This window comes from Cyprinodon variegatus, unplaced genomic scaffold (genome assembly GCF_000732505.1).
Source record: "Cyprinodon variegatus isolate N-32 unplaced genomic scaffold, C_variegatus-1.0 Scaffold201, whole genome shotgun sequence".
Classification (NCBI taxonomy): Eukaryota; Metazoa; Chordata; class Actinopteri; order Cyprinodontiformes; family Cyprinodontidae; genus Cyprinodon; species Cyprinodon variegatus.
Genome location: NW_015150654.1, coordinates 1,124,406 through 1,136,436, shown reverse-complemented (window position 1 = coordinate 1,136,436; position 12,031 = coordinate 1,124,406). Strand labels below are relative to the sequence as shown.

The following is a 12,031-nucleotide window of genomic DNA, read 5'->3' as shown; positions in this document are numbered from 1 at the left end:
TCCTCTCCACTGTCGCTACAAGCATGCTTAGTGTGAGGGATTGCGTCAATGAGTCGATGCAATCAGCTGGTTTTCCTTAGATAGAAAACTTCTGGTTGAACTGGAAAGTGACCTGAGATGACATGTGTTGTGAATTGGCGCAATAGAAATAAACTGAATTGAATTATTATTTATTTATTTATTTTTTATCTAACTCTTTAAAGCTCCTCTCGAGTCATTTTTTCAATGGCTACTTTTTACTTTTACTTCAGCAAAAATATTATTAAGTAGTGCTACTTCTACTTAATTAGTAGTTTTGGTTACCTTGGTCAACCTTGGTTTGTCGTTGCTTATTGTTTTAATAAAGTTTTTTTTGAATCACATTGAACTACATATACCAGCCGCGCACGCGCTTTGGGTGTGGATGCCAGGTTTAAGCGACCAAGCCCCGCCCACTGCAGGCTTCCTCCCAAACTGGCAACACAGAAGGAGCCACTCTGCTGTCGTCACTCAGTCGGGAGGAAAATGGCGACCGCCTATGAAAGATACAATTTGTAAGTAATCTTCATTTAATTCGGGTTGCTACACTGTTAGCAGTTCTCCTCTCAGTCTAACGTTAACAACTACAGACACAGAAAACCGGCTTTTGAAGCTAAAGCGGAAGTTGAAGAGTGTAGGCTGAAGTTTGCTGACTGGATCGAAATGCAGAGCAGCAGTCAGTCAGTCAGTCCAGCTTCACCTTTCCCTCATTTATTATGAAACACACACAGAAGGCAGGGAGCGATGGAGACTGTCGGTCTGCTCCAGGTCTGCCTATCCCAGTAGAGCAGTCTGTGTTCCTGTCTCACTGTTACACTGTCTTCCGTGAAGCTGAGGGTGGTTCATTAAACAGCTGGCAGGTGTTGTGCCGAGAATTACCTCCTCTGTCGCGGGAGCGCGCATCGCCCTAAATTGAAATATCGATTGAAATCTGAAGGAAAAGAGAACTTTCTAACTTATTATTACTGTTTTCAGAAATGATATAGAATGATGTTGGTTGTCATCCACTGAGCAGAGAATTTATTCACCGCACACTGACTGGAGCACATCGAGTCTCCATACAAGTTAAAATCTATTAATTCAAATTTATCTGTCCACCAAAACTATCAATTTTAGTGCATCCATGCATAAGAAATATATTAAAAAATTAAGAATATGTTTAATAGTTCACTTTTTGTTCATATTTTTTCTCATTAATGTGCGAGTTTGGAGCGATGCGCGCTCCCGCGGCAGGGGAGGTCATTCTCGGCAGGGCAGGTAATTCTCAGCACAACACCTGCTTCAGTCACAGCTCACAGCTCGCCTCGTTGTTTTCTAAGCCTGACAACCGTTTGCTTTTTACCAGACACACCTTTCATTCACAATGTGAGTCACTCAGCCCCACCTGTTAGCCCTCTGCTTGAAGGTTTGGCTGCTTGGTCAACATGTCCACCTGGAAGGGTAGGGTTGGTGGGGGGGAACTACACCTGGTTCTGTTTTGTAAAATGAAACATTGCTTCTCTGGCAGGGGTGGATTTACCATTAAGCAATACTGTGCAGTTTCCTAGGGCCCATGGTTCCTGGGGGGCCCATAAAGCTCTGTTTAAATGTATGCTTAATACAACTATTCCTTGTTTATGCACATTAATTATATTTTTGGAAAAAAAAAATTTTTTTTTGGCTAAAATGCCATCAGAACGCTGATAATATTAAGTGTGTCTCAGCCCCCCCCTTCAGTGTCCACCATATTGGATCAGTCCATTTGCTGCACATGTTCCGACCAGACCTCGTCATAGCGCGGCGCCGAGGTCTGGTCGGATTCCAAGAGTCCTCGTTATGCGGCCTTAAAATGCGTCCTTCTTTTTGCCCGATTTGAAGGACGCGTCTGATGTATCCTCGGTATTCTTGGATATCCCAGGATTCATTGCGAGGCCAAGCAAGCCGTGATCAGAGGAAAGGTTACTTGGCGCCGAACAGTGGTGAAAATTGGAAGTTCAGTTTAATATAATACAACTCTGTGAATAGTTCCGTCTGAAATGAATGAAAATAGTTGTTTTAATGGTTATTGAGTCAGATATGTGGCGGTAATGTTTGATTTATCTAAAGGTTTTAATCTGTTACTGTGTAAATGGGTTTGGCTGTAATTTAAGGACAGATTCTAATATATCTGCAGGGTGGGGACTATAAATCTGATAGGATTTTTATCTTTTTATTGCTGTTTTGCTTAACTTCGTATTTTTTGTTGTTGAATTTTAGAGATTTTGCAGATATATTTTATAAATACATTGTTTAGATTTACGTATATCTTTCTACCCCTTTTACAGAATAGAATAGAAAATCCCTTTATTGTCCCACAATGGGCAAATTTACAGCAGCAGAAAGATTATTGAAAATGGTCACACAAATGTGGACCTTAGAAAAATGTATAAGAATAACATAATAGGGAAGAGTTAAAATATAAACAATAACATACTGTAAAGTGTTTTAACAATATAAAACTGGGGAATAAATAACTGACTAAGGTTTCTATCATTACATTTGATTTTATTTGTTCCTGCTCCCAGTGGTTGGAACCTTTATTCCATTCTGGATTCTTGTGAGTGTAGTCTTTGTTCACTTCACAAAAAAAAAGAAACACTTTTGAAAACTTCTGTTTAAATTCTTTTCCTGCTTTGTGTGTCAACGTTCACGGTTGCTAAGCAACAGAGCATACGGCGGTAAAACCCGCCGAAGGGTAGACCTGGTCGAATTCACAGCCTAAACTCTTCCGGTCTCCTTATTTTCAAGGACTTCGAAGGATCCAGTCTAGATAGACCGCGTCCTTGGAGGACCCGTCCTAGGTTTTCGAACAGAGCCAACATCTAAAAGCAGCGAACAACTTCTTCTTCTTGTTTTTAATGGCGGTTGGCAAACAACTAAGTGGTGCATTACCGCCACCAACCAGTAAGGAGTGTGGATCAAGACAGACATGCTCAAAAAAAAAAAAAAAAAAAACTAAATTCTTTTCGCTAAACCTGTAGCCAAAAAATAACGAAACATAATTCTATAACTTGAATCATAAATACTTGTTATTTGTCAGACAATACTTTTCTTTTTCCTTTGTCAGACTCCTTATCAATTGTGTTCTTTGTCTTTGAAACCTCCTACAGGTATACATTACGTGTTCTATTGTTTCATTTTCCCCACATTCATCACATCTTCCTGTTTCATGTTTTCCCATTAATCGTAACGTTGAATTAAGTCCTGTATGTCCCAACCGTAGTCTAGTTATTATCTTTTCCTCTATTCTGTTCCTCCCAATTTTTCCTCGAATTTCACCAACCTTCCTTTGTATTCTATAAAGCCATCTTCCTTTTATATCTTCTTTCCACTGTTTTTGCCAATCTTCTCGGATCTTTCTTTTAATAATACTTTTAACTTCTATTTTACTCATATCGATTCTTATATCAAAAAGCAGCGAACTCTGCTCTCCAGAGCAAGTAGATTGGTAACCCCGCCTCCTGCTCTCCTCTATCTTGTCTGCTGTCATGATTCATGCAGCTATTATTTCATCCAAATGAAAAATGGAGAACAGATAAGCAGATCATGGCTTGTCTACAGTCAAAAGAAGGACTGGGTTATTTACTTTGGCCTTTTTGGAAACACAGGAAGGAGCAATCAGCTAAGTGAGCTTAGTGCTTGGAAAAAATCTTTCATTCCTTTAGAGACAGCATGAAAAGTCAGCTGAGTACAAAACATAGAGAGGAAAACAAGAAGAAAAGGGACAAGAAGAGAGGGACACAACCTAGAACAGATAATGGATGTCTATTCTATTAACATTTCTATATCTGGAGAATGGGGCTGTTCTATGTATTGTCTTCTCAATTCAGAGGCCCCCTGCCTGTCTTTGCCTAGGGCCCCACATTTCCTAAATCCGCCCCTGCTCTCTGGACAGCTGAAGGTTTGTTTTTGCTGCATCAAGCTGTTCTGGGAGATGATTCAGTTTAGGAGGGTTTGAATCCAGTGCGTGTTGAGACTGGTCTAGATTAGCTAAGAGCAACAGTAAAGCAGCCTGTCTCATTGTCTTTAAACGCTTACAGCCTTTTAGCCAACGTTCATCAATGATCCAATCTGACCTAAATGTTGCAGAGATTAGATGCCTGTATGACCCCCCCGCCCTGTAAATCCAGTACTCCCTGCTGTACAGCCCTGTGCTGTCACCACTCCCTGATGGTCTAAGCTCAGTCCAGGCATGTTCGGCTCACGTTGAGCCGAAATATAACAGAAACTAATGGCTGTAAGGAAGCAATCATTCTGGTTTAGAAACAGTCGGCTTTCAGGAAAAGGTTTTTCTGTATGTTGGAGGTTTAGCTGATGGATCGAAGCTCTCTACTCCCGATAAAGACTCTTTGTTCGGGTCACAGACGTTGTTCAGCTCAGGAGCAGAATGGGCTGATTTGTTTCTCAGCTTAACGGCCATATCTGCTTTCAACAACTGGTTTATACTGGTTCTGGCCCAGTTCTGGTTTTAAGCACAGTAAAACAGAACTTTTTAGATTTTCCTTTTTGGCACTTCTATAATGATCAGCCACCAAACATGAACATCAAATAAAACAAGCACATTTTAATGATTTAGTCCCTTTATAGGCTAGTTTAGCTGGTTATCAGCTAATATAGTTCTCAGGAAAAAATAACCAGGTTGAACTTTATATCCAGCTGTTATGTTGATACGATAAATGCTTAAAAAAGGTTTTAATCCAGTGTTTATTTCACCCAAAGTTGAAAGCAACCTTCAGTCCATCAATGTGCAGGAAAATGTTTCTGAAACAGGCGGGGCTTCTTCCAGTCAGTTTGATCTACAGCTCTGGACTGATCCCCTGCTTTTTGGGTTCAGCCTGTTTTCCCAGTCATCCGGCTGCGTTCAAAGCGCTCCACCCTCAGTGTGTCGGTTCAACAGGAGCCGTCACCTAAAAGCACGTCCCTCTGGTGGTGAAACCAGCAGAAAATGGAGAAATAAAAGCAAAGTTATGACCTGTAAGGAAATGATGAATAAGCTTTGAGGTGATTTCCTGTTAAATGCTGCTCCGAGTCCTTCCATCTGTTCTTTGGAGAATCTCCTGTTATGAGTGTGTGTCTCCCTGTAGGCACACAACCCCTGAGAAGTTCTTCATCGAGGCGTGTGATGAGGGCGCCGACGCCGTCCTGGTCATTGACCGGGTTTCCAACGAGATGACCCTCACAGGTATCACAGCAGCCTTTCACACACGCCGATATCGCAGGATTTGCTTCCCTCCTTTTTATGAGCAAACATCACTTTTTCTTTTTTTTTTCTAAATGGCAGAGATGGCAAAAGTACTCACTTTCCATACTTGAGTAAAAGTACAGATACTTGTGTTAAAAATACTCTGGTAAAAGTGGAAGTACTGATTAAACTTCTTTACTCAAGTAAAAGTAACAAAGTACAGGCTTGTAAATTTACTTAAAGTATAAAAGTAAAAGTAGAAACCACTTTTTTCATGCCGTTGCCTACATTTTAAATGGATGTCTGTCAATAGGACTAGATCTCCGTTGTGTTCATTTTCAATCATCTCGTCGTCCATGCTACTATGCTAACGCCACCGCCACCAAGCTGCAATGATTTGCCGCCAATGAATACCGCCGAATCTGTCGATTCATCTTGTAGCGGTGCGTCAAATGCAACGTAGATTCCCATCCAATTAGATTGAATTTGGTATTGATGACGTGAAAAATAATAACGGTAACTCCATTGAAATGACTCAAAACTAAAGTAACGAGCCAATTTTTTAAAATGTAAGGAGTAGAAAGTACAGATATTTGTGTAAAAATGTAAGGAGTAGAAGTAAAAAGTCGCCATAAAAATAAGTAGTAAAGTAAAGTTAAAATATCAGAAAAATCTGCTTGAGTACAGTAACGAAGTATTTGTACTTCGTTACTTCCATCTCTACTAAATGGACATTTGAAAAAAATCCAATCCAGAAATTAAACTTTGGGGGAAAAAGAAGCTTAAAGTAACTCTGCTGTTTTCTTACATTTAAGAGATTTTTCAGTTATTTCATTTTGAGATGTTTTTAGATATTCTTCTGAAAAAGATTTTATAGATTTTTCGTTTATTTTTAAATTTCTCTTTTTCAGGAAAAATTATGCTTTGCGTATTTTAAGTTGCGTTTTACAGATCCCATTCCCCTGGTTTTTAGGGCAGGATTTCCTATGGCAGGGGGGGAAGATGCATCTCTATCCGTCTGCTGGACGTTAGTTTTTTGCAGTTAAGCTGAAGGAAATGTCTTCTGTTAAAGCTAATTTGAAAAGAAGGCAATTCAAATTTTAATTTTAAATCTGTAAAAACAAAAAGGGGAAAAATAAATGAAAGTAATTGATAAATAAAATCTGAGAAAAAAGGGTTGAGTAATATTTGAAAAATGCAAAATATAAAGAATAAAAGTAAACAGCAAAGTTACTCTAAACGCCGTTTTTGAAAGAAGTTTCATGTCTTGGTAGCTTTTTTTTAAATTTCTATTTATAAAAAGTGTTTTTTTGCAACAATAATGGAATAAAATTCACTTCATACACTAACTGATGTGTCGTTGCCAGAAGGTGAAGCTCTGTGACTGATGATCTGTTTATTACTGCTGCCTTAAATCTGTGAACGACTGACGTTTATCTGACAGCAAACAACATGAACAGAGTGGTACGTTCTGCTTCAACATGTTCACCGATGTGTTGGTTTCATAGGTAGGCAGGATGTCCCTCCGTCTGCCGTCACCAGACCCATTTGTGGGATCATGGGAACTATTCGCCTGGTTGCAGGTAGGAGCCTGATGTTAACCATGCTTGGTGTCGTTCACAATGATGGGGTCTGGACTGACGATGTTCGCTGCGCAGGGATGTACCTGATCGTCATCACCAGGAAGAGGAATGTAGGCAACCTCCTGGGCCACTCTGTGTGGAAGGCTGTGGACTTTGATGTGATCTCCTATAAGAAGACGGTGCTCCATCTGTCAGAGATACAGGTTAGCACGACTGTGTCTCGTTTATATCATCCTCCTATTTTCTACTCCAGATAATGACAGAAACGCTACTGTTAACGTCTGAAGACCTCCTGTGTTTTGGTTTCTGTGGATGTAGGAAATCAAATGGAAACTGTTCAGACCCAAATGAATAACTGTTTATTAACCAAGTTTATTTATGCTTTAACATCTGGTACAATATAAAGAAATAGATATAGTTATATAGATAACAATGTACCTTTAACATATAAACATAATTGGGCTAGAACAGGGGTCGGCAACCCGCGGCTCTTTAGCGTTCCCCTTGCGGCTCCCTGGAGCTTTTTCAAACATTTCTGAAAATCAAGTTTTTTTTTTCTTTTGTTTTAATATAGTGTGCAGGAGGTCAAACAAAAAAATAATGTTTTCCAATGCTGTAAACATTTGTATAATAAATAAATTTAAACAATAATTTGCGTCACAGCCATAGAGATCAGTGGTCATAACTTGCAACCAGCGCTGCACGATGCCAGGCTGCTGGAGTGTCTCCATGGATCCCAAAGGGGAAAAAGGAAGGTAGCTGATGAGAAAAGAGGATTCAAAGGATGGACCCAATCATTTTCTTTCATTATCAATGCAGAACGATTGCCTGCATTTTTGCTTGGTAATGAGAGGTTTGCAAAAAATAAAAATTTGGAAAGGCAGTTCCAGGGAAGGTAAGCTAAATATGCAGCCGACCACCAAGCTGGGAGGAAGAGAAAAAGTGTGTTTGCAGAACTTCTGGATAAATTAGAGGAGAGCAAATGTAGATTTAAGAAGTGGATTACATCTCCAAACTCCACTACTGCTGCTAGTTTGGTTGCAAGGATGGAAAACCGTCGACAGATTGGACAGGTAGAGCTCTGATGCAGGGATGGGAACTTTCTTCCATTTTTCCCCAAATCCTAAAAATATAAATCACACCAAGGAACGCTGGTGATGGAGGACGTGGGATTTCAGGGTTAGAGAGCTCTGCTCTGATGGATGTCAGTTCCTGCTTGGCTCCTCATGACTCCATCAGCTCCTCCCATCAGAAACAGTTCCACCATAGAAAGATTCCTTTATCGTGTTTCTATAATTTCATCAATGCAACAAAACTTAAACCGCGCGGTGAAAGGCGGTTAAGCGGCGCGCGGTGAAGCAACGTGCGATGGGAGCGTTCACTGCTCCTCCCTCACCTCAAGCTGCTATGTGACATTTGCTTGAGGATAAAGATTTAATCATGAATGCTTATTATATATTTAAGCCCACATAGTCATTTTCTATAGTGGGATAAAACACTTAGAGCCCGTGTTTCCATACGAGGCATGTATGAGACTTTGACATTTTTGCGGCTCTAGACAGATTTATTTTTTATTTTTTTGGTCCAATATGGCTCTTTGAGCAGTTTGGGTTGCCGACCCCTGGGCTAGAACAAACGCCAATATAGCCACATATATACTCCCATACAGAATACAAAATAAATAAATAAATAAATAATAAAATAAAATAAATAATAATAATTGGGTAAATAAATAGAAAAAAGGATCCCAAATGAAAAACTTTAGCTGAGTTAGTTTAGCTGCTTTAGGAAGAACATCTGCGTTGATTTAGGGTTGGGGCACCGCATTAGAGGAACGCTTGGAATAAATATTTAACTTGTAAAAAGCAAAAATGAAACAATCAACAGCTAGCTCACTCTGCTATGCTAGCTTAGACACGTGACCAGGATTTCACCGAAAGGCAGATCTGGGGTTTTGCAGGGATACAATCTAAAAACACAATCTACTGCCGGCACAGCAGCTGCAGCAGCAAGCACTAACGGTGCTGTAGTTTCCTTATAGCAAAGAGAAATGTTTTGGGAAAAGATCTCTTCTCTGAGAGTAATCGAGATAATTAACCATTAAGTATTTAATTTCACTTAGTATTTTTTAATTGAGTTGACTGTCAGATCAGTGGTTAATAAAGCAACATATTTATGCTGTTTTTTATTTCAGATGGAAAGAATTAAATGCTAAAATTAAAAGATCAAGTAAAATAGTTTTTATTATATATTCAGTTATTGTTTATTCCACTTTTGGACATCAATGCTGTTTACTGGGAGGGGTAGTCATGATAAGACAAAATGCCCAAACCTGAACACGGGTCCAAAAAGGTTAGGAAACATTGCCCTACGCTGGGGGAGAGGCCACGCCCCTAATGCACAGGAGCCAATTAGAAAAGGAGGCATCCTTTGAAGGACTCCGTCCACTGCTCCCTATACCCTGGGGGTGTGGCCACAAAGTCGTTATCTGCGTTCCACTGATGCTTCCTTTAGCCCAAGGCCCAAGTGATTAGTTTTGAATGCTAATAGTTGTTATGCTAACTGCTAAATGTTATTAAAGGGTAAACGATATATAAACATATAAAACTGATATTAATCATGGAGGTATTTTCACATATTTCAACGGTTTTTCTGTTGGATTGAAATAAATGGATTTCTCTTTCTAGAACAAAACTGAACAGTAACCTTAAAACGGTTTGCTTTCCTGCTTCAGTCTCAGGAGAATAAGACCTTCCTGGCGATGATTAACAACGTGCTGACTACAGACGGCTTCTACTTCTGCACTGACTTCGATCTAACGCACACGCTGCAGCGCCTGGCAAACACCAGCCCTGACTTCCAAGAGATGAGTCTGCTGGAGAGGGTAAGAGGCCCGTTACCTCACAAAGCTGTGAGACGGTTCAGAAAAGTGTTGGAAGGTCACAAAGTTTTAGGGTTTTTCCTTTCTTTTTTAGAGAAGAAGGACGCATCGGGGTTTCTTTCCTTTTCCCATAAAATCCCTAAAGGCAGCAACAATTTTCATTTTATCTGCGAGTTCTTTTGGATCTCTTATTTGGGCATGGAAAGTTTATTTGTATTCAGTACATGTACAATTCAAAGTGCTTTATGTGAATTAGACAATAAAATGAAAGAAAAAACCTAATCAAGACAAAAACATGATAAAAACGGATAGTAAAACAGATGTAAAACAATATTAAACTAATGATAGTTTAGCTTCAACGGTCAAAAATGTAACTTTCAGGCTCAAAACATTTCTTGCCTTTCCTTCACAGACTTCCTTTCTTAACTATTTTCTCTTCTCTAAATTAAATTTTTCCAACTGTTTATGCTTTTTATGCATACAGTGCAAATCGTGCATTGGATTAAACATTTATGGAGGAGGTCAAACAGGAAGTGAAGCTGCTTCCTCTCCTGTAGCGGCTAGAAGGTCAAAGTTGACCCGTGTATTTGTTTACTGAGAAGATGTAGTATTCTCATTTATTTAAACTTCTGGTTTACATGTGAAGTGAGGTTTTAAATAGTCTTAATATATAAAATTTGTTTTTATTTGGTGAGAATGGTTTAAAAAGTTGCAGATCCTCGTTTCTTATCTGGTTTCCTGTGGATTCCAGGCAGATCAGAGGTTCGTCTGGAACGGTAACCTTTTGAGGGAGCTGGCCGGCCAGCCTGAGGTAACAGCTGTCATATGGCTTCTCTGTAACCCGTTATGCTCGCACTGACTAACTCATGCTGTCTCTCTGCAGCTGCACAGGTTTGCACTGCCTGTTATCCATGGATGTATCCTTTGCCCAAAATGTTGTTGAAAGACATGTGATCAAACGGTGGTTCGGGTTTTTCTTTGACGCTCCTGCTCCAGTCATCGTCATGAAGCCGTGCCGCATAAATGGGAAGATCTTTGAGTGGATCCTCATCTCCAGGAGAAGCTGCTTCCGCGCTGGCGTCAGATATTATGTCAGAGGTAAACATTTCATCCCTGCAGACCGTCAGCAGTGAAAAGACTTTCTTTCCTGTCTTTTTCAACAACAGAACAAGATGCAGGTGATTGTTCTTTCTTTGACAGCAGAGAAATGTTTGTCTTGACAGGCATCGACTCTGAAGGCCATGCTGCTAACTTTGTGGAGACTGAGCAGATAGTTTTGTATGAAGGAGCCAAGGCTTCATTTGTGCAGGTAGGTTTGGTCAAGGATAAAGTGTCGAACGGTTTTCTGTGGGAAGGTAGAGAAGAACTGCAGTGTTTGCTTTCATCCACAGACACGAGGTTCTATGCCGTTCTACTGGAGCCAGAGACCCAACCTGAAGTACAAACCCAAACCAGTGATCAGCAAAACCATGAACCACGTAAGAGACGCCCTTTTTCCCTGGGATTACGTGGAAGAAGTGAGAATCTGATGGTGTTTTTCTGGCCGTTTACAGATGGATGGTTTCCAGAGACACTTTGACTCTCAGCTGCTGATCTATGGAAAGCAAACTGTGTTGAACCTGGTGAGGAGCTTTTTTAATGAAACGCAGCCTGGCTGAACACACGCAAAGCTCATTTAGATGCTGTTGTTCCAGGTGAATCAAAAAGGCTCAGAGAAGCCGCTAGAAGAGGAGTTTGCCAAGATGTCCTCCGGTCTAAACAACGGTTTGCTTAAGTAAGTGTCCTCTGTTGATGATTCTGAAGATCCTGACATGTTTTCTGATATCAGATTCTGATGTTATTTAGCTCACAGGTCCTTGATCTGTGTGATTATTTACATTAAAATCAACTCACTGAAATTAAATCAAATATATCTATCACCTTACAGGCATCAGACATTTAAGCCCAAAGCAGTTTTTTTCACATTAAAAACAATAATAGCTCACCGTTACTTTAAGTGTTCTATTTTTCTCAGAACTTGAATTTAATTCGCTAAAGTGGCCTTTTCTCTATTAAAATATTTTCTGCCTGTGCACCTGGTGTTCTCCATGGCCATTATGGCCACTGTTACCAGCATAAAACAGCTGTTGTACTCTGTGCACAGCATTAAAACATTTTGGCTTTTCAGGTAGTACCTGAACAGCTGACTTTCATTTCATTTAGGGCTGCAACTAACAATTATTTTAAAAATCGATGAATCGGCCGATTATTTTTCCGATTAATCGATGAATCGGACAAAAAATATTTTTTATATTAACCTCTTTATTCCAAAATAAACATTTTAGACAGAACAAACAAGCACACAAGTAC

General features: G+C 39.8%; 1 protein-coding gene across 1 annotated transcript in view; it reads left to right on the top strand.

Moving 5' to 3' along the window:
- The first annotated feature begins 447 nt into the window (after positions 1 to 447).
- Positions 448 to 12,031, top strand: part of LOC107087963 (phosphatidylinositide phosphatase SAC1-A-like) — a 28,211-nt gene continuing 16,627 nt past the window's right edge. Inside the window, 12 exon segments of the mRNA XM_015379836.1 lie at positions 448 to 533; positions 5,121 to 5,218; positions 6,727 to 6,801; positions 6,877 to 7,004; positions 9,536 to 9,685; positions 10,434 to 10,493; positions 10,566 to 10,599; positions 10,679 to 10,780; positions 10,906 to 10,991; positions 11,074 to 11,160; positions 11,236 to 11,304; positions 11,377 to 11,460. Of these exon segments, the coding sequence (XP_015235322.1) occupies positions 505 to 533; positions 5,121 to 5,218; positions 6,727 to 6,801; positions 6,877 to 7,004; positions 9,536 to 9,685; positions 10,434 to 10,493; positions 10,566 to 10,599; positions 10,679 to 10,780; positions 10,906 to 10,991; positions 11,074 to 11,160; positions 11,236 to 11,304; positions 11,377 to 11,460 (1,002 nt within the window). The 5' untranslated portion in view covers positions 448 to 504.